At 39.2% G+C, this 23,371-nt stretch overlaps 1 protein-coding gene across 5 annotated transcripts in view; it reads left to right on the top strand.

Moving 5' to 3' along the window:
- Positions 1 to 19,795, top strand: part of ARHGAP28 (Rho GTPase activating protein 28) — a 168,130-nt gene extending 148,335 nt beyond the window's left edge. For 4 of the 5 annotated variants that reach the window (XM_045527372.1, XM_045527374.1, XM_045527375.1 and 1 more), the window contains 6 exons: positions 1,876 to 2,073; positions 2,426 to 2,539; positions 5,756 to 5,812; positions 7,601 to 7,725; positions 17,365 to 17,429; positions 19,625 to 19,795. In XM_045527372.1, the coding sequence (XP_045383328.1) occupies positions 1,876 to 2,073; positions 2,426 to 2,539; positions 5,756 to 5,812; positions 7,601 to 7,725; positions 17,365 to 17,429; positions 19,625 to 19,719 (654 nt within the window). In that variant the 3' untranslated portion in view covers positions 19,720 to 19,795. The remainder of the gene's footprint in view (positions 1 to 1,875; positions 2,074 to 2,425; positions 2,540 to 5,755; positions 5,813 to 7,600; positions 7,726 to 17,364; positions 17,430 to 19,624) is intronic. The other variant, XM_045527373.1, reaches the window with a different exon arrangement.
- Positions 19,796 to 23,371: the final 3,576 nt, after the last annotated feature.

Below are 23,371 nucleotides of genomic sequence, written 5' to 3'. Positions count from 1 at the left end.
AAATGTCTAAAATGTTCATGTTTTAAAATTTATGAAGATAATTCAATTTAAATAATTCCAGAATTTCAGAATTTTAGAGATCACCTGATAGAATTGGGTCATTTTACAGATTGGGAAAATGAAGCTCCGAAAAGTGGTTTCCCCATTTAATATATAATAGAACATTTCATAGAATCATTCTGTAGTTCTTCATCCCAAATATACCTTTGTTTATTTCCAATTCATTTTTTTGCTGTATATTGGTAAAAAACAAAGTTTCTCTTACTATTTGGATAATGATTCTGTATATAAGAGGAAATTTGTTGTAAGGACAATACGTATTTGGAATCTTTGAAATGAAATTGAGATGAGTTGAAAAGAGCCCATAATTTTGAGGCCAGTAAACAATGCTGAAAATAAAGGCAACTCTTAATGCTCCCTCGTCTCACACATTTCAGTGCGGTGAGGATGCTCCCCTACACAGCGAAAAGATCTGTGTCAGTTACAGTAGATGTCGATTATATTATGTCCTCCATGCAAGGAGGGGGATTGGCTATGGCATGAAAATGTCTATATAATTCAGTAATTTTCAAAAAGCTAGAAGTGTATTAGCTTGGGTTTTTTTTGGCTTTGTCTGAACAATATTCTTTTGTCAAAAAAAACAAATCCATCTGGAGTCAAATATCTGAGTCAAAATGTCATCTCCCCTTTTATGGAACTGAGAATGCAGCAATTATCAAATAATTTATTTCTAACAAAAGATCCCCCCAAAACATCACAGGACTGGTGAAGATGTTATATACATACACACTTCTCTTTTCCATTCTAAATTGGGATTAGATCAAAGATTGAAGCTGGCATGGTATAGAGGTCAAGAACTCCAGCTCAAGACTTGGGCTCCTTGTTTAGAATCTGGCCCTGCCACTTCATTAACTGACGTTGGGCAAAGCTGCCCAGTCCCGCTCTACCTCAGTTTCCTCATCTATAAAATAATAATATAGCACCTACCACACAGGGTTTGGGATGATGATGACTAAATATATATAAAGTACTAAGAATAATGCCTGGCTCATAATAAACCCTCAAATAAATGCTATTATGTGCTGTACATTTTCTCATTACAAATACTGTATAGTAGAATTCAAACTTGGGAGACCAAAGAGCACTTCCTTTTGGGATTTCAGTCCTCTTGGTTCATTTCAGAAGGTTTTGATGAGTATCTATACTTTGATGGCTCAGCAAACTTTTATTAAGCTTTCTCAAATTTTTTTTTATAAATGCTTAGAACAGCTGCACACAAGTGTTTTGCCTTTGGCCAGCTGAATATTTCAAAATTGAAAAACAATAGAAAAATATCACTCAAAAAGTAAAACTTTTTGATTTTTCAATTGAATTTACATTTAGACTGAGGAATGAGATACTCATGTTGTTTAAATGCATTTTCTTTTCCCCAGGAAACAGTAAATAGTTTTCAACAGTAATACTGTGAGTTAAGGGTCTTTTTCGTAATTACTTTTATTCCTTCACAACAAAACAAAACTGCCTTTTCATGTTTATTGAGCTGCAGTGTTTTCTCGTCCTGGTTTATATTTAATTTTAATATTTGTCAAACTTGTTTAGGATAAAAGAAAATAGGAAAATGCAAACTATTATTCATAGAGACTCCAGTGTAATAAACTGCATAAAAATGGGCCTGCTTCTGTGGAGCAGACAGCTGAATAAACTGCTCACGTTCTTCTTAGCACTTTCAGGCAGTGGCAGGAGAAACACCGCACGTTACCCATTCTGTACTTCTGACAGTTCTCAAGTGGCACAATGAGTGTAAAATGAACAATAGCGATTAGCGGTATTCTTTGGTAATTTGCAAGAGTGTGACACAATGCTGTTTCTTGTTAGGCCCTCATGACGTTCTTCAATAAAGTGATTGCCAACGAATCAAAAAACCGAATGAGTATGTGGAACATTTCGACTGTGATGGCACCGAACCTTTTCTTCAGTAGAAGCAAACATTCCGATTATGAAGAATTACTGTTGGCAAACACCGCGGCCCACATCATCCGCCTCATGCTCAAGTACCAGAAAATTTTGTGGAAGGTGAGTGATAGTGTGACGACCGTCAGGTTCCCCTGGGAGGTCCACAGCCCCAGGAACGTAAAGGTGCTCAAGCGAGTCCCTTAGTCACCAGGAGGAAACATTCACATGAGAAGATGATCCCAGGTTGCCCGTGACGCCCTTACACATTCTATAAGGGCTGCTCTTTAACATGTTTTCCCTCTCAAACAGGATTCCTCGCAGTTTGCTCTAAACTTTACAAGGGCAAATGCACAGTTCCTGGTTCCAGGATACTGAGTGACGAGACGGAGTTATCTTATGTAACTGAAGCCAGAATCCATTAGGGAGGTTTAGTTCAAGTGTTTCCTCTAGTCAAGCTATTTTTCTTCTGTAGGTTCCATCTTTCTTAATCACTCAAGTAAGGAGGATGAACGAAGCCACCATGCTGTTGAAGAAGCAGCTGCCAAGTGTACGAAAGCTGCTCAGGAGGAAGACCATAGAACGGGAGGTATTGATGGCGAATGAGGGCACAGACACGGCTCACTACGTAGATTGGTAGTTCTCAAAGGCAGGCGCAAAAAGTTTGTAACTTAGAACCAAAACTTTATATTCTCACAAAGTATCAGACAGTCTTGTGACTATAAACCTTGTGGAAAGTGGGTCCATAACAGGGTACCATGGTCTTTCCATGTTGCTGAGCTTTGTGCTTTTTGGTTAAAGTTCTTGAAATATCTCTATCATGAAGACTGTTTGACATTCTGTTAAGTACTCACCAGGAAGGCTAAAGTGAGTCTCACAAAAGCTGATGTTTAAGTCCTGTGAATTCAGTTTAAGGGCAATCCAGTACCCAGTATGTCTAACACATAGGGAAAGAGATTTCTTTAGAAGTGACTGGATAATAAAGGAATAGCTAGTCCTCACATTGTTTTGTGTGAATTCATTGCATTCCAAACAATTTGGACTTTTGTTTTATCACAGTTATTTGTGTGAAGCGGTGCATAATGGAAACAGATTTTAGAAGAATTGTCTTTATTGCTTTTATTTACCTTGAGGATGATCACAAATGCCAGGCATTCCATTCAACCTGGAGAAGGAGGCAGAGATACTTGAAATTCGCTTTGTTCTTAAAGGAACTTGCACCTAATGTGGGAGACAAATGTGTGTGTGGCCATGAATACCCAGCAGGGAAGCCTTCGGTGGCTGTGCCAGGGCCAGGCAGAGGACAAGGAAAAGTGCTCCAGTGTGGGAACCTGGGTGGCTTCATGGAGGACAGGGCACAGGGCCAGCATCTTGAAGGCTGGGTAGTGCTGTGAAAGGAGAAAGGAGGGGAACGTTCAGCCAGGGAAAGGGAATAGTAAATGCCAAGGCAGTGGGGTGGGAAGGAGTGCTGCTAACTGATTTATCACAATCATGGTGAATGCCTGTATTCCTTTTCTGATTACAGGCAAAGTGACTTCATAGCAAGTAGAACCGATACTTTTATTTGGAAGTAAAATTTAATTTAATTGAGAAAATATTCATGTAATATAAAATTCATTATTATAAGCATTTCACAATGTACAGTTCAGTGTTTTTTTATATTCACAATTTTCTGCAACCATCACGGTACACAGGGTTTCCATTAGTTCTTTGAATATATTGAAAATAGCTGATTTGAAGGCTTTTTCTAATAAGTCCAATGTCTCAGCTTCCTTAGACCATTTCTTTTGAAACTATTGAAACTGCTTTTTTTTTTTAAACCTATTTATAGATGATATTTCCTTGGCTTTTTTGCCTGTCTCATAACTATTTGTTGAAGACTGGGCATTTTGAATATTATAGTGTGGCAACCTTGGAAATCAGATTCTTTCCCCTGCCCAGAGCTTGTTGTAGCTGTTTGGTTGTTTAGTGACTTTTCTGCTGAACTGATTTGGTAAGGTCTGTATTCTTTGTTTTGTGTGGCTACAGAAGTCTTAATGGTTAGCTAATGATCGGACAGAGATTTTCTTAAATGCCTAGAACTAAAACGATCCCCCAGTCATGGCAGGTGAGCTCTGGTGTTTGCTGGTGCAACCTCAGCTGGGCAGTGCATAACTCTGCTGAGCCCTCGCCTCCTGCATGCACAGAGCCTAGAGGTCGGCCAGAGTGAGAGCTTTTCAGGTCTTCCCTGCGCACGTGCGCAGGGCTGGGCATGCATGTGGCCTTTTAGATGTTCAGGAATGTATCAGAGCTTTTCAAAGGCTTTATTCCTTAAAGCATCTCAATCTCCAGCCCTACCTTCTAGATTTTTTAGTTACCTATTTTTTCCCCTAATTCTTATTTACTGCATCAGGCAGCTGTGACTAAAACAATTGCCTATGAATGTTTTTAACACCTCTTTAGCACTGGTCAAGTTCCAAGTTAGTCAAGATAAAGGCAAACCTTTTGAGCCAGTCTTCCAGGGAGCCACCTGACAGGTGAGAACAAATAATTAGAATTCTTTATGAGCAAGGTCTATTCCTCTGCCATACCTGCGCCAGGAATTCAGGCTGCTGTTTGCAAGGCTATAGCTGAACTGGGCAGTGGGGAGAGCTTAAGTTACAATGACACACAACTGTTTCTTTTATTTACCCGCTCTCTGCTCGCAGATTTCAGGGTAGTATCCAGAGTTCTGGAAAAGTCAATACTGACGGTTTTTGCCAGTTTGTCTGTTGCTTTCATGGAGAGGCAGAGCTTTGGTGTTTCTTACTCTGTTATTTTAATCCTGGAAAACTTTAATGGCATAAGGATGATATGTGTGGAGCTGGAGCCGAGGTCAGGTCAGCCTTTGCCAATTACTAGCCATGTGAGCTGGGGCAAATTACATTTTTTCTTTGAGCCCCAATGTTCTTATCTTATAAATCTGGGGGAAAAGTAATGATACATCTATTTAGCAGGATTGCCATTAGTATTGACTCTCATACTGTGTGTGTAAAGCACTTTAAACTGTTCACTGCTATGTGAATGTCATTTATTTTAATGTTTTAGTTGTCAGTAGAACCAAGATAGAATTCAAAGGTTATAAATACTATGGAAGCAACACTTAAAGAATAGTCTTCCTTTAGTTCTATTGTACTATACAGTGTTTTTAATTCTTAATTTTAGTTGTAATAGATCATTAGCAAGTTACAAATTCAAAAGCTAAGAAAGACTGTAGAATAAAAATTAAGCACCTCTGACTTCCTCTCTTGGAGACAAATAATGTCACCAATAACAGAGCTTGTATGCACAGGAACATGCTGGTGTTATACCTCCAGAGATGCTCTGTGCACATACAAGCAAATATATGTTCTTCCCCTTTTTTTATGTGAATGGTAGCATACAGGAAATACTGTCCTGCATCTTGATTTACTGGAGTAAGAAATCATGGGGATTATTCCATATCAGTCCATAAAACTTACTTCTTTTGCATGATATTCCATGGACATCCGATAATTTATTTAAGCAATCTCATATTGTAGAACAGTTAGATTGTGTCTAATCTTGTGCTATTACAATTTCTGCTTCAGTGAATAAAGTTCTATAGATACCATTTTTAACAAATGAATTATATTCATAGGATAAATTTATAGATATGGAATTGTTGGGTCAAAGTGCATATATTTTATAACTTGATAAATTTTGCCAAAATGTTTTCCATAAAGATTGCACCAGTTTGCACTTCCAAAAGCAGAATATGCTCATGTTTCTCAACATTAATCCTAAAGACTAAATGTGTTTCCTTTAGATTACAAGCCCCAAGACTTCAAAGGTACTACAAAAATCACCCTCTTCAAGAAGAATGGTAAGAAAACAAATGATTTCCTTTCTCTATTAACTCTCTACGTGGTATTCTTTGGCTACATCCCCCATATTCGTGTATAATTTTGGTCATGATCTGTCCCTCAAATGTGACATTTTCAGTGTGGCACGTAAAGGAATGGTACGGGGACTTGACAAACAGGTGATTCCAAATGTGTGCTCAGGCATCCTGCACACAGCTATGAACACTGTAGAAAGTTCTAGGGTGAATGTGATTATTACCATCATAGGTCCCATAATATTGGAGCATGGAATGTACCTTACAGGAGCTTCTGGGGACCTGGGAGGGGAGGGACATGAGATGATCAAAGGAGGATTTTAGGAGTACAGCCTTGGCTGCAGCGCACCAGGGCCTCTGCCTCCTCCCAAATCCATGTCCTCCATATCTCTTCCCTGACCTGCTCTCATGGTTCTTACTGGTAATATTAGGAAAGTGCTATAATAACTAAGCCTATTTAAAATATTTTGTATTAGGGCTGCCATAACGAGGTGCTGCTAACAGAGAATAAAAATTTATTCTCTCACAGCTCTGGAGGCTAAAATCCAAAATCAGGGTGTCAGCAGCACTGGCTCCTTCCCAGGGCTGTGAGAGAAGGGTCTGTTTCTTGCACCTTTTCTAGCTTTTGGTGATGCCAGTAATCCTTGACGCTTCTTAGCATGTAGATGCATCACCCTAATCTCTGCCTCCGTCTTCACATGGTGTTCTCTCTTGTGTGTGTCTCTTTCCTCTCATGAGGACACCAGTCACACTGGCTGAAGGGCCCACCCTGCCCCAGTTTGACCTCATCTTAACTAATTGCATCTGCAAAGACCCTGTTTCCAAATAAGGTCATATTCTGAGGTGCTGAGGGGTAGGGCTTCAACCTATCTCTGGGGAGACACAATTCAACCCATAACATGCTCATTCTAGGCCGTGTATTGAGTCAATTCACATAAACCTTCTACAACACAACACCGTCCTTTGAGAAGTTACAGATTTAAAATGATTACCTGAGGAGTAGCCACATTCTCAAACAAATAGAAATTTGTCTGTTCATCTCCTAGATACAGAATTAATTAAAAGAATAGAAAATTCAAAATTTTGAAACAAATGGAATTTTCCAGTCAATCCTGACAAAACAGAAATTTATGTTAATCAGACAGCATTATTCTTGGACTATTCCATTTAGTTTTAGCCCAGTTAGACTAAAAGAAAAAAAAGAAAAAGAATACTCCATTTGGATGAGAGCACAGAGGTCCCCAGGCCAGTCAAGTCTTGGGAAAGCAGAATCACTGTCCTCGCGCCAGCCGTCCACACTGGGCTCTGCACACTTCGAGGGAGCGAGTTTCAAGTGCCCACGTGGAATTCAGTTTGGGTCACTCATGGCTGCTAACTAAAGGGGGTATTGGAGAAGCCATATTTTCTAATGGATACTTACAATTTTCAGAAAGTTGATCTTCTCATAATAACTTATAGAATTCTGCTTAAAGTAGGCTTATCTAGGACTTTGTTCAATAAATGCATTGACAGAAACATTTGATCTTTGTCATAAACCAGTTTTATCCCTCTCAGGATTTCAAAGCATTGTAGCAAAAGTAAAATCCCAGGTTTAGTCTAGCCATTAGCACGTCTCCAGGAAAGAAAGAAAGCAGTGTTTCATTCTGGTTAAATGTCGATCCTGTTTACATGTTTTCGTGAATGAGCACCCTGATTTTCGTATCTCTTAAGTGTATCACTGAACTGACATTCATCCCAGTTTGACGAATGTACTGAATTTCTCCTCATTGGCAGTCTGACGTGCCCGAAGGAGTCATTCGCGTCCACGCTCCTCTTCTCTCCAAGGTTTCCATGGCCATTCAGCTCAACAGTCAAACCAAAGCCAAAGACATACTGGCGAAATTTCAATTTGAGAACAGGTGAGTACGTGTGAATGAAGGTCTCTGCACAAAGAAGATGAACCTTTATCAGATGAGAAACATTCCAGACATTTACACATTTGGCCTTTTGAAAAGTTACAACCTGTTTCTTTGGGGACTGTACCACTAGATTACTAGAGTAAAAAGCAGAGAACAAAATTAGTAGATACAGATTTGCCGGTAACAAAAGTTGGTTTTTAGAGGAATTTCTGCAAATAGAATTTTTAATGGGTATCATCTGTCTTGGGAGGTACTTTTATTCAATGAGTCTTACCTTTTATTAGAATGAAAAATACAGCAAAGTTAATTTTGCAGATCTTGTGATAGACTTCCAGGAATATGCTTATTCGAGGCTCCCTTGGCCTTTAACACTCTGGTATCAGATAGAGTTTATGTAGTTAAGTGGGCAGCGTAACTATTGCTTTCCTTTAAACATACTGCTAATGATTCTCAGGATCAGAATGGTACAAAAATTCTCTTTGCATATCTACCATAGCCACCTTAAAAGAGCATAAATCACAATAATTTTTGTCTAGGCATGTTTACCCAAGGATGAACATTTGCCCCGAGGTTTCTAAAAGATGATAAGCACTCGTTTAGATTTATTCATTGAAGAGCAGGTATAGTTTTATGATCTCTAGCAAAACTGATGAATAGCTTTTAAAAGAAGCATTCTAATCATACTAAAAAAGAGTAGCCTTGTTGAGCAGAAAATGCCCATTGGAACGTTTACACATTGCAGGATTCCATTTACATAACATTTCCGATGTGGCAACGTTTCATAAATGGAGGCTAGACTAGTTGCCAGAGCTTGGGAAGGATCACTCAGAAAGGAGGTGGGTGTTGGTTACACGAGGGCAACACAAAGGACCCTGGCAGTGTTGGAACTCGGAGTATTGGAATGTTGACTGTGGTGGTGGATAAACAAACCTCTATGTAATTGTATTGAACTTAGTGCACCCACACAAGGGAGTACAAGTAAAACTAAGAAATCTGAAGAAGATAAGTGGACTGTATCAATATCAATATCCTGATTGTGACATTTTGCTATAGTTCTGCAAAATGTTACCTTTGGGGAAAACGGGGCAAAGGGTACAAAGAATCCTTCTGTATTATTTGTTACAGCAACTGTGTGTAAATCTGCAATTATCTCCATAAAAATTTCAATTAAAATAAAAGCAGGAGTAGCCAGTAAAACTAATCCACAGTGTTAGAAGTCGGGATGGCAGTTTTTCTGGTGAGAGTGGAAAGCGTGGTGACCAAGAGGGCATGTTGATGGCTTCCCCAAAGTTCTTTTTTTTTAGATATGGGGCTATTTACATGGTATGTTCACTTTGTGAAAATGATTCATCAAGTTGTATACTTATGATTTGTGCACTTTATGTATGATATATATATATATATATATATATATATATATATATATATATATATATATATGTACCCTGCATTTGAAAAAGATAAGGAGAGTCAACAGAGAGCAGAAGCCAGCAGGAGCTCCAGACACCTGCTGCTTTCTGCGCCAGCCCGGACACCTGCGATACTGTAGATACATAGTTACCACCGGGCAGTCATATAAGGACTTGAAATATCATTTGAGGGATCTGGGCATCCAATAGAGTCCTAGTTACATGTGTCATGAAACTGGCTCTGTAGTCTCTAGTAGACATTTTATAGAAAGAAAGTGTTTCTAATAAAAATAAACTAGAACCAATGACTTCACAGATAGACTCAAATCCTTTGTAACAACTTTAGAAGATCTTGCCTCATCCATTCTCTTTACTTGTTAGAACCATGGCCTATTTCAGTTCAAATGTAAACTGGCCCCCGTTTTGCCTGTTTCACCAGAGGCATGTTTTCCGACTGCCTACTCACAGCCCCTTGTGTCTAAGCAAAAAAGGGTGGGGGGCTCCTATTCCTCCCAGTCCTCCCTCTTGCAGCTAAAACACCTTGGGCCTCACACAACAGACAGCAGAGGAAGACTCTGAACGGTGGAAGAAGAGACCCTGAGAAGTGACACAGGGGGAGTTCTGGGAGTTTCTGTATCGCCTCCCACGTACCCCAGACAGAGCATTGCCAAAACTTCCAACCTGGGACCGACAGCAGGCACAGATGAAAAAGAATTCTGGAAAAGCCTGTTCCCACTCCCAAAGGATTGAGAAAAGGGGCGGCCTAACCCCAGACAACCTTTCTGGCAATGCCTTCCCTACTCCAACCAAATGCTAACAGAAAAAAATACCCCCGTGGTTTCAGGGGCACCAAGCAGGGAAAGGATCTGCCTTCCACCACCCAACAGAACCAGCCTGGGTGGTGACTGCAGGGTCCTACAGTGAGCTGAGTCTCCAGCCAGCAGCAATGACACTTAACAGCAGTAAGGCAGTGCAAGGCAAGCTACTCAGTGAGGCCCAATGGGAAGCTGAGCTTCCACCCCCATGAACAAAACCGAACAAGGTGGGGCAAAGCAGTGCTTCCCTCCTTCTGCCACTGGTATCAGTCAGGCCCAGTGGGGAGTTGAGTACTCACCTGACACCTGGTGGAACAGGTGGCAGGAGGGAGGAACAGTTGACACTCTGCTTCCTTCCTTCCTCTCTTCTGGTGTCAGTGGGACCCAGTAAGGAGATTGGCGTCACCCTCCCCCTGTAGCAACAAAGCAGGGGGAGTCAGCCTCTATTTACCCAACCTGGTGGCAGCAGAACCCAGCAGGGAGCTGATCTTAAGCCCCAGTTGGAGACAGTGTGGCAGTGCCAGCTGGTGTCCCACTTTCACTGTGGCCCAGCAAGAAACCGAACATACATGACCTTGTGCTGAACCTCGGCAGGAGCACTGTGTGTGCTCCAAATGAAGATTAAATAATATCTAGAATGTTCACAATATAATACACAGTCACTTGTTGCAGAATAATCACATGTGAATGAGAAAAGACAGTCCTCAGATGCCAACACCAATCTGAGTCAGATGTTAGAATTACCTGATAAGGGTTTTACAGCAACCATCACAAAAAAAGTTTTCATAAACAATTACAAAATCTGAAACAAATGAAAAAGTAGAAAATCTCATGGTGTTATAAAAAGAACCAAACAGAAATCATAGAACTGAAAAATGCAAAAACCGAAGTATAAAGCTTGCTGAGTGGGCTCAGTAGTAGGGTGGAGATAACAGGGGACAGAATTAGCAACTTTAGGACACATCAGTAGAGTATCCTGAACTTCGGAGAGAACATAGACTGGAAAAATGGCCACAGCCTCAGAGATCTCTGAAGCCTTAATAAGGGAGCAAAATTTCATATCATCAGAGCCCCAAAAGGAGAGGAAACACAGAGTGAGACTGAAAATGAACCTGAGTAAATGAGGACTGAAAACTTACCAAATTAGCAAAAAACATAAACCTACATTTTCAAGAAGCTAAGTGAACCCAAATGGGATAACCAAAGAAATCCATGCCAAAAATAGTATAATTAAACCTATGAATATTAAAGACAAAGAAAGCATCCAGAGAGAAAAACACGTTTTATATGAGAACATCGATTCAAATTACAGCGAGTTTCCCACCTGAAACCGTGAAGGCCAGAGGGACAGAGCATAACATTTTTCAAGTACTGAAAGAAAAGAACTGTCAACTCTGGATTCTGAATTCAGCAGAAATATCCTTCAAAAATGGAAGGGAAATAAAGACATTCTCAGATGAAGGAAAACTAAGAAGTTGTTGCTAGCAACCCTACCCATAAAGAATGGCTGAAGAAAGTTCTCTAAACAAAAAGATGATAACAAGGCTTGAAATATCAGAAAGGAAAGGAGTAAAACAGCAACTCAAAGTACTATCAAAAAAAAAAAAAAAGGAAAGGAAAGAAGAACATCAGAATGGGTAAAACTAGGTCTAAATATAGTTCACTATCCTACTTTTCATGCATTTCTTAAAACATATTTGATGGTAGAACAAAAATTGCACCATGTTATTTGGTACTTTATGTAGAGGAAACACCACTTATAAAACAATTACTTTTTTTTTTTTTCTTTTTTTTTTGAGACAAGGTCTTGCTCTGCCCAGACTAGAGTGCAGTGGCATCATCATGGCTCATTGCAGCCCCCAACTCCTGGGCTCAAGTGATCTTCCTGCCTCAGCCTCCCAAGTAGCTGGGACTACAGGTGCATGCCACCATGCCCAGCTAATTTTTCTATTTTGTTTTTTTGTAGGGATGGAGTCTCACTGTATTGCTTATGCTGGTCTTGAACTCTTGGCCTCAAACAATCCTCCCACCTCAGCCCCAAATGCTGGGATTACAGGCGTGAGCCACCATGCCTGGCTTGACAATACATTTTTAAATGGTGGGAGATCCCCACTCCTTACATGTGGTCTATGCAGAGTGACTTCCTTCTCTGGCACAGTATGTAAAGAGGGAGAACGTAACTTTATAGTCAAGAACTCTAATCAGCCAGGTGATCAGGGTAAACACTAACAGTGATAAGTCATGATGATAGTGTGTGCCTTTGGTAAAACATGATGAAAATGGCACCTTATCTCTGTGGTCTTCCTCCCGAGAACACATAACTCCAACCTAAACATGAGAAAAACATCAGACAAATGCCAAATAAGGAACATTCTGCAAAATACCTGGCCAGTATTCCTCAAAACTATTCAGGCCACCGAAAACAAGGCAAGTATGAGAAACTGTCACAGCCAAGAGCAGTCCAAGGACACAAGACTACAGTGTTAGTTTCCCAGGGCGGCCATAACAAATTACCACAAACTGGGTGGCTTAAAACAACAGAAATATGTTCTCTCACAGTTCAGGAGGTCAGATGTCGAAATAAAGATGTTGGCAGGGCTGGCTTCTGGAAGCTCTGAGGGAGAAACTCTCCCGTGCCTCTCTCTTAGCTTCTGATGGTTGCTGGCAACCTTGGCACGCCATGGCTTGTGGACTCATCATTCCAGTCTCTTCCTCCATCTTAACATCATCTCTACTCATCTCAGCAGCCCCCTGAATGCAGGATGATTTCATCTCAGGATCCTTAACTAATTACAAGTATCGTGTTTCAAAACAAGGTCAAATATTGAACTTCCGGGCAGGTGTGGATTTGGGAGATACTGTTCACTACAGTTACTACAGGTGAAATCCTGGATGGGGTCCTTGAACAAACAGTGGACATTAGGTAAAAATGAAGGTAATTGAGTACAGTATGGACTTCACTTAATAATAATGCATCAATATTGGTACATTAAGTGTAACCATATTAATGTTAGATGTTTATAATAAGGGGAACAAGGTGTGGGGCATATGGAAACTGCCTGTACAATCTTCACAATTTTTCTGTACATCTAAAATTTAAAGTTTGTTTAAAAATTTTTTCCAGGGTCCTACCAATTTAAAAAACTACCACTTTTTAATTGTAAAATATCAATAATTCCAGAGTAAAATAGATAAAGTTTAGCTGTACTAGAATATCAGGGTTCTTTTTCTACTTTAAAAATGAAATCTGTACATGCATCAGTAGTCCTCCTTTAACCTATGTTATTTTTAATTCAAGGAACTGAGAATAAATAGAATTACCACACTCATTAGGATGGCTGTTACCAAAAAAAAAAAAAAAAAAAAAAACAGAAGATAACAAGTACTGGTGAGGATGTGGTGAAATCAGAACGCTTGTGCACTGTTTTGGGGAATGTCAAATGGTACAGCCACTGTGGAAAACAGTATGATAATTCCTCACAAAACTAAAAATAGAGTTACCATATGATCCAGCAAGTCCACTTCTGGGTATATACCCAAAAGGATCGAAAGCAGAGCCTCACAGATATTTGTGCTCCCATGTTCATAGCATTATTCACAATAGCTAAAATGTGGAAGCAACCCAAGCCTCCATCAACAGATGAATGGATAAGCAAAATGAGGTCCATACATGTAATGGAATATTATTCATTCTTAAGAAGGAAAGAAATTTGAACACATGAACCTCAAGAACATTATGCTGAGTAAACCAAACCAATCACAAAACACTGTATAGCTCCACTTATGTGAGGTACCTAGAGTAGTCAAAATTATAGAGACAGAAAGTAGAATGGCGGTTGCCAGCGCCAGGGCAAAGGGAGGGATGGGGAATTGTTATTTCATGGACATAGAGTTTCAGTTTTACAAGATGAAAAGCGTTCTGGAGATGGATGCTGGTGATGGTTGCACAACATTATGAATTGCACTTAATACCACTGAACTGTACACTTAAACATGGTTAATATGGTAAATTCTATGTTGTAAGTATTTTACCACAATAAAAATAAAATCTTTTTATAAAAACGATAAATAGGCTGGGTGCAGTGGCTCGCACCTATAATCCTAGCACTTTCCATATAAATTTTTAGAATAGGCTTGTGCATGTTTACAAAATATCTTGCAGAGATTTTGATAGGAATTGCATTAAACCTGTAGATCAATTTGGGGAGAAGGAACATCTTTATGACAACATCGATTGTCTTCCAATCGATGAAGATGGTATATTTCTCCATTTGGGGGGGTCTTTGTTGATTTCTATCACCAGCATTTTGTAACATTCAACATACAGATCCTGTATATGTTTACTTAAGTTTATACCTAAGTATTTACTTTGGAGTGACTATAAATAGTATTGTGTTTTTACTTTTGGTTTAAAATTTTGTTTCCACATGTTCCAATGTGATTGATTTTTGTGTATTGATTTTGTATACCATGACATTGCTGAACTAAATTATTAGTTCTAGGAGCCCTTGCTTTTTTAAAAATTTTTATTTTATGGAATTTTGTATATAGACAGGTCATCTGCAAATAGAGACAGTTTTATTTATTCCTTTACAATTTGCATGCCTTTTATTTATTTTTCTTGCCTTACTATAGTGGCTTAATCTTCTGTTAGCCCTGGAATAGCTAAAACAATCTTGAAAAAGAATAAAGTAGGAGGAATCACTTTACTAAATATTAAGGTCAACTATATACCTACAGTAATCATGACAGTGTGGTATTGCTATAGGGACAGACACTTAGATCAACGGAACAGAATAGAGAACCCAGAAATTTGCCTACACAAATATGCCCAACTGATTTTTTAAAAATTTCTTATAATAAACTAAACATAACAAAATTGTTTTAACCATTTTAAGGGTACAGTTCAGTGACATCAAGTGCATTCACATTGTTGTGCAACCATCACCACCTTTCACCTCCAGAACATTTTTATAATCCTACACTGAGACTCGGTGCCAGTTTCTTCCTGCCCATGGCCACTGGTAACAACTCTTCTGTTTTCTTCTCTGTGAATTTGAATTATGCAACTGATTTTTGACAAAAGTACAAAAGCAGTTTAATGGAGGAGCTTTTTCAACAAAGGTTTCTATAGCAACTGGACATCCATAGGCAAAAAATAACCCTTGATCTAAACCTCACACCTATATAAAAATTAACTCAAAATGGATTTCAAATTTAAACATACAGTGTAAAACTATAAAACTTTTAGAAAACAACATAGGAGAAAAATCTTTGTGATCTAAGGCTAATGAAGAGTTCTTAAAACTTGACACCAAAATCAGGACCCATAAGGGATAAAATTGATAAATTGGCCCTCACCAAGATTGAAAACTTACACTGTGAAAGACTCTGTGAATAGTATGAAAAGACAAGCTAAACACTGGGAGAAAATATTTGCAAACCACATATCCAACAAAGGACTGGCATCTAGAATATATAAATAAAACACTCAAAACGCAACAGTAAAAAGAAAAAAAGCCAAAGAATCCAATTTGGAAATGGGCAAAAGACATAAACAGACATTTCAGCAAAGAGATAAACACATGAAAAGATGTTCAACATCATTGGCCATTAGGGAAATGCGAATTAAAACCACAATGACGTATCACTAGACACCTATAAGAATGGCTAAAATAAAAAATAGTGACAACACCAAATACTGACAAAGACGCAGAGGAACTGGGTCACTCATACATTGCCGGTGGGGATGTAAAATAGTACAGTCATTCCATAAAACAGTTGGGCAGTTTCTTATAAAACTAAATATCCAGCTACCACATGACCTAACAGTCACACTCCTGGGCATTTATTCCAAAGAAATGAAGAGTATGTTCACACAAAAACCTGTACACAAATGCTTATATAGCAGCTTTATTTATACAGTCAAAGATTGGGTGGCGGGGTGGGGGGACCACCAACAGGTAAATGACAAAACAAACTGTGGTCCATCTATACCATGAAATACTACTCAGCAATAAAAATGCAACATCTTGGGTGAATCTCTAGGGATTTGTGCCGAGTGAGAAAAAAGCCAATATAAAAAGGTTCCATGCTGTGTGTTTCCATTTGTATAACATTTTGAAATGACAAATGGATAGGAACACAGAAGAGGGTAGTGGTTGCCAGGGGTATGGGATTGGGGTGGGGTGGGATGGGGAGAGGGAGGTGAATGTGGCCATAAAACAGCAACAGGGCGATGCGTGTAGTGGAAATGCTTTGTAACTTGACCGAATCAGTGCCAACATTCTGGTCATGATATTGCACTAGAGTTTTTCAAGATTGAAAGAAACTGGGTAAAGGGCCTACATTTTCTTTATGTATTATTTCTTACAACTACCTGTGAATCTACAATTATCTCAAGTAAGAAGTTTAATTAAACAAAAAAAGAGGGCACACATGCTTCTTCCTCACACTAGGGAGGCAAGGACAATCTTTTTGAGGTAACCAAGCTGCATGTCGTTCCTGAATTGGGACGGCGATCAGTGACGGTCTCTCAGCCTCTCCGACCCCAGCATTCTAGTCTGGGGTGGAAAAATTAAGTGGGGCAATTGTTTCCTCTGACTTGCTTTTGTTATAGGGCAGAGACTTGCAGTGAAGTCAACCTTAGACAGTTTGCAAAACCTTAGGAAAGCTTAGAAATGTGACAGGGGCTGAAGACAGAATTCTGTTCAACTTTTGGCAAATGCAGAAATGAAACCAGAGAGTAATGTGGCCAATGGCAAGGTAGCATTAAATATTCAGTTGTGGGCCAGGTGCGGTGGCTCAGCTTGTAATCCCAGCACTTTGGGAGGCTGAAGCAGGAGGATTGTTTGAGGCCAGGAGTTTGAGACCAGCCTGGGCAACATAGCAGGACCCTGTCTCTACAAAAAAGTTAAGAAAAAGTGAGCATGGTGGTGTGCACCTGTAGTCCCAGCTACTCAGGAGCCTGGGCAAGAGGATCGCTTCAGTCCAGGAGAATGAGGCTGCAGTGAATTATCGTGGGCCACTGCACTCCAGCCTGGGCAGCAGAGTGAGACGTTGTCTGTTGAAAAAACAAAATAAACAAACAAGCAAGCAAAAACGCCCAGCTGCTCCTTGGCCAGCCCTGATTGTAAGTAGCAGCTACCTCCCTAAATGGAGCTAACAGCTGTGGCCCGAGTGGGCCCTAGGTTGTCATGTTGCACTGCGGCATCCCACATTGGTGTGGGACTGTCCCATCCTCTCTGGACCTCAGCTTCTTGTCTGTGTCAAACAGAAGAATGATTGTGTTTATCATAACTGCAGTCATAGTAAGGTTTCATGGAGTATATCTCGCCAATGTAGAATGAATTGTTTGTTGCCAGATCATGAAAGAAGTTTAAAATTATATTGCTTTCTCATTTGTTTTTTCTTAGTCGTGGTTCATCAGAATGTATTAAGATTCAGAACCAAAGGTTATATGAAATTGGAGGAAATATAGGTAAGCATTCTGTGATAACTTCTAAATTCTCTGCTTACTCTAAAACAAATATGCTTCTATTATTGTAAAGGTACACATTTTACACATTCCTTAGATAATTCACAATCAATAAGTTTCTGATTTTTTTAATCTCCTGTAAGAACAGTTGCATGACTTTTCTAAAATATTTTCAAAATTTAAATGAGAATATTTTAGTGTTGTTATGGAGTAGACATTGGGGCCTTTTCAACGTGACCCTTAAAGTTGGAAATTATCTTCCTAGACACACACAAAACAAAGAAGACATGATGAGAACTTTCAGAAGCATGCCAGCCTTTTTGTTTAACTTCCCTATTTCACCGTCACCCCAAGTTCATTCTTCCTGTTTCCCTGAGTAGGGGCGGGGCGAGGAATCCAAAGACAATTCTTCCCCCTCACGTCTGTGGACGCCCTCACAGCCCCACGTGCTCCCCTTGCTCCATTGCCCCCTCCACTCCCTCCAGCCTCGCCAGCCTTTCCCTGCCAACTGCAGCATTTTCATCTGAGTAAAAAAATTCTGGTAATTTCTCTCATCTTTACAAAACTCTCTCTTGACCCCCCTTTCATCTACTCTCGTTTCTGTTCCACTCAGAAGCAAAAAGTCCTTGACTCAGTTGTCTACACTGCACTTTCTGTCTTGCCTTTCTCTCTAAACCACTCCTGTCACGCTTTACCCCTCAGCACGCGGCCGGAACCGCTCTCTTGTCGATGTCACCACGACTCCCGTGTTGTGGAACCTGATCACTCAAGTCTGTTTTTAGGACTACCGAGGCGATCTGTCCCTTCTTTGAGAAACCTTTCTCCTCCCCAATTTCAAGGACACCCTCAGATTCTGCCTTTGCTCCTGCTTCACTGGCTGCTCCATGGGAGTCCCTCGCGCCCATTACTTCTTGTCCTCGCAGCCTCTCAGGGTTGGAGAGCTGCAGGGCCTGGTCCTTGGAACCCTTTCCTATTCACACTGAACTTCCTGGGTGGGCTCAGTCGATTCAGTCCATCTCACGACTCTAACTAAACACACCTGTGTGCAGATGCCACTCAAACTTGGGCGCCAGACTTCCCTGCAGATGCCACACCTGCACACCCAGGCACCAGGCACGGTGGGCCTCAGGGCCTTGGCATTTGCTCTTTCTCCCAGCATGCTCTGCCTCCCTCGCCTCTGCCAGGTCTGTCCATGGTGTCCATGGGTCACCTGCCCAGTGAGACCTTCCCGGCTCACACCCCCCTCACGTACCTTCCATGCTTTGCTTTTTTCTAATGTTCTTAGCGCATCAGACTTATTTTATATATACTCAATTTATTTGTTAGTTGCCTTTTGCCCCTACAGAGTGTTTTTGACTGTCTGACACGTTGCTGTACCCCCGGCCCTAGAATAGTGCCTGGCACATAATAACTTACAATAAACATTGGATAAATTAATGAATCAAGCAAGCCAAGCGCACGAGCAAATCTCGGTAGTTTTGTTTGAGACTTAAATATACATTTCAAGCACACTTGCACATGAAGCCTTTCACGTATGCTTGTCCCACGGAATGATCTTTTTGTTGTTACCATTTCCGGATTTCCTGCCTGTAGGCAGGTGTTGCATCCATAGTAAAGAAACAAAATGACTGTTCCTAAAATGAACTTGATTTGGCACTTCTCTAGCCCCCATCAAGTTAATGTGTGTAAAACCATTAGAGGACATGTGTTAGCATAGAAGTGATGAGTTTATACCTGCAACAAGTGCTTGCCGTATATTTCTAGTTGACGTGGCGAAGCTAGGAAACAATTTGCCTGTGGTTGATATGTCTGTTTTTTTCACAGTTACACATGAGATTTATTTGAAGCACCTGTTCTTCACAGGCTTAAAGAAACAGGAGGGAAGGCAGGGAGGGAGGGAGGGAGGGAGGAGGCTTATTAAGAGTACAGTGTACACTATTGTGGTGTTGGGTACCCTGAAAGCCCTGACTTCAGCATGATACAGTTTATCCACAGAACAAAAAACACTTCTACCCCCTAAATTTTTTGGAATAAAAAAATGAAAAATATTAAAGAAACTTTAGAATGTGTCTGCTTTCTTTTGGCTGATAGAACTGTGTTGGCCTTATTTGAACCTTATAGCACACACATACGTGTGCTCCTGCACACATACAGAGAAATCTGCATTATTAAAAATATTAATTTTATCTTTCTTTTAGGACAGCATTGCTTGGATCCAGATGCTTATATATTGGATGTATATCATGCAAATCCTCAAGCAGAATGGGTGATTAAGCCCCAACCAAGTCTTTGAAATACCCTCAAGATGGCTGCTATCGTGTGTTATACACCATGAGGATCCTACGTTTAGTGGGGAAGGAACAGCACTGCTTTGCCGTGTTTGTCCCCACAGCCCTCTCGGTGTTTCCGGCCCTGAGTGACGGGCATCGCCCACGTGAACTGTGGAATAGGAGCACCGCGGTTCACCATTTCAACTGAAATTTCCTCATGACATTTCTTTGATCAAAGTAAAGGAAAGAGGATTTAGTCCTTCCAGAGGAAAGGCCAGTCTTGAACGTGGAACTCTAATCATTTCTAGTGTTTTGACTTCATAGCAGAAATGAACTTGGCCCTTCCTGTATCTGGGGAAAAGCAACACTTGTTCATGTAGCCAATGCTACTGAACACGAGAGGTGAAAGAGACCCTTTTTTATGTTTATGTTATATACGTATATTGACCTTTTTGAGCAAGAATGCCAGAAATAGCCTTAATTTCTCCTCTGCAAAATTATCCAGATCTGCCTTCCAAAGAGAATCAGTTTCTAAAGTGAAACAGACAATATTTATGCTCTCACTCCTGCATTGGAGGAGGAAGAACTTCCGTTTGAAGAAACTGTATTGTTACGGACGTCATACTGTACCATGACTGTCAGCATTCTGGTGCAAATGAACTTGTCTCTACCATTGACTGTTGAAAATTGGTATTTTAAAAACTTATTCTCTTCCGAGCACAGGTCCCTCTAGTGAAACTTAGCTTGACAAAGTGTGTCTTACGCTTTGCTAGCCTTTGTAATCAACATTCACAGAGCTTCTATTTTTTCAGTATGGCTGTGGTGCTCAATGAATGTCTTTCCATATGCCAGGCACAGATTTCCTTTTCTGTCAAACATATCATTTTTTATATTTCATGCTATAGATGGTCACTTCCGCAGCCCCAATTTAACAATGCAGAACTGCTGAGAAATACTGCTATATCCAAGATTTATAAGCTGTAAAAGCAGATTTTGTTTCTGCCATAAATCATGGACATGACCAACACCTGTGGATTAGCATCAGGCTTTAAAATCAGATGCATGTTTGATAAGTTAAACTGTCTCACTCTCAAAATTCCTGCAGAGCCATTTTCCAGGCTTGCAATGGCCAGAACATGTAGTCCTTGCATTTCTAATTTAGAGCAAATCCAAAATGTGCTGAGGGATTGGACAGCTATGCCTTTCATTTTGAGATTACAGATATAGTCCTAGGGTTGGCTAGAAATGAATACAGAGTTCTCATTTATCCCAGATATATATTTTGGCTTGGAATCCACAGATAGAGACGTTGATAAATTTATATCACTTTTAATGAGATTCAAGACCCAAATGATTTTCTTGCAATTCAAACAATAGAGAAAGTTGTTCACAAATCAGAAAACATTTTTTGTCTACTTACTAAGTTTCAAAACATAACATGATAATATTTTAAGCCCATCCATATGTAGAAGAAATCTTTCATATGCTACATTATGCCTTGATGTCTATTTACAAAACATTGCTTATATTCAACATGTAGATAATTGAGTTTTCTGGCCTCTAGGATTTTGTTATGTATTTTATAGAAAACACAAAGATCCATTCATTGGATTTGTTTATTTGATAATTTTTATTTCCTTTGCCTAAAAACTCATTAAAATGTTTGTATTTATTCCTGCATTTCATCAGTTTTTAATATATGGCTGATTGGTGGCATGTGAGTTTGCATAATGAATTTCCAGTCTGAAAAGAATGATTTTTATCATTTTTGCAATTTAAACAACAGACGTAAACATTTTACTTTATGTAGTTGCCAATCCCATATGATGGCAGTAATTTATGCCCCACATATGGAAGAAATTCTTCTATGTACATATGAAAACCAACTGATTTTTCTCATTATATTTCCACTCAAATAGTTAAATTCTGTTGTGTTTATATCAAAATTTCATAGATCTGTTTATTTACTTTTTTATTTGGGAATTTTTATTTCTATTGACTGAAAACACATTAGAACCTATGCGTAAGTTCTGAAGGTTTTAAGATTTACTCCAGCCTGTCCCAGTTTCAAATAAATGCCTAAGAGATGACAGGTACAGTTTCTTCTCCACTTTTGTGTGATTTTAAATGGCAAAGACTTAGCTGAGTCAATAACTATAATCAGTTTATTCAAGAATGTGGACAACTTTCAAATAGCTATATAATATGGACGGCCATGTCAATACCAGTATCATTGGCTGTAACTACTGTTCTTAATCACAAGGCTAATTGGTTAGAGAAAATTTTAATAGACACACAGACTCATTAGTGTGGTTAAAGAGGCTATTTTTACTAATTTTATTCTCAGGAATAAACCCCTACAATAAAAAATTTTAAATACCTGTCACCTAAATATTGAAAGAATTTTTGCTTTATCAAGAGTTTTTTAAAAGTTCAATAATCCATAAAAATGAATCATACATTTGGAAACAGAAGAAGGACAGATACCACACTTCTGCATGCTTCTTAGGGCTTCTCGCCCTCCCATCTCTAGTGCTCTTGGTACACAACTGGGAAAATCGTACCCTTCAGGAAAGTATTAGAGGAAGCTAACATTTTAGGAATAGTTATTCCGAAAAAGTCATAGAGCTGGCTCACTTTTTCCTGCATTGTGCAAAAGAAGACTCCTTTATTAAGCAGCTCACTTGGGAATATGATTCTTAGAGTCATCACTCTTTGAACAAACTGGAATATCAATTCTTTACAATGTACACACAGTATAAACTACCTCACTTGCCTTTCTTGGTAAAGAAAATTAATGGACTTTAACAATTTTTGTTACAAACTGTCCTTGAGTCATTATTTAAGTCACTTCAGTTAGCTTTCAATGTACATTTAATAATATACGTTTAATGATGTAAAATATTTTTAGCAAAAGCTTTAAAACCAAAAATACTCCACAACTGTGATCTGTGGTATATTCGGATAGAATTCATGTCCCTTAGTCATTGTCTTGTGTTTCTAGATGCAGGTTTTTAGGAGTAGAAATTAATATCTTTTCTTTCTGGTATTTTCCACTGCTATCCATGTATTTCACTTGACTGGAAAGTATAATAAAGTGAGATTAAAATGTTTCTTCTTCCTAGCAAGCATATTTAACTATTCTTCACAAATGTTTTACTTGCCTTAAAAGACTATATATAAGGGGATTAAATTGTTTCTCCGACAGGCAGTTTTCAACTGTTTTCCATAAATATGTCACTTAATAAAAAATAATATGACATGGGATTTAAATGTTTTTTCAAGCATTTTCAACAGTTTTACACACTTAATTTAAAATGTAACATCTTAGGCATTTTCCAACTACTTCCTTAAACTAATATGATTGAAAAATCATATGTCACTGGAAAATGCCAATGTTAAATGTTTTATCCCATCTCAGAAGTTAATATTGATTCTTTTGTCCCATCAGCTTGTATTGTTAAGTAGAATATGTATGTTGCATTTTATCCATAAAAATAAAGAGGAAAAAACCCAAGAACATGTGTGAGAATTCTTTTTTTTTGACCAGTCTGGGGACACAGTGGTGCTGGTGAAAGTTGACGGTCTGTATCTGAGCCCGTCTCTGCCACTTGGGAACCAGATGGTGGTTGCGTGCAAAAGCCACTTGGCGCTATAGCGATGGTGGATGGTTGT

Source organism: Lemur catta, chromosome 16, assembly GCF_020740605.2.
Source record: "Lemur catta isolate mLemCat1 chromosome 16, mLemCat1.pri, whole genome shotgun sequence".
Taxonomy (NCBI): Eukaryota; Metazoa; Chordata; class Mammalia; order Primates; family Lemuridae; genus Lemur; species Lemur catta.
This window is presented reverse-complemented; position numbering and strand designations above follow the sequence as displayed.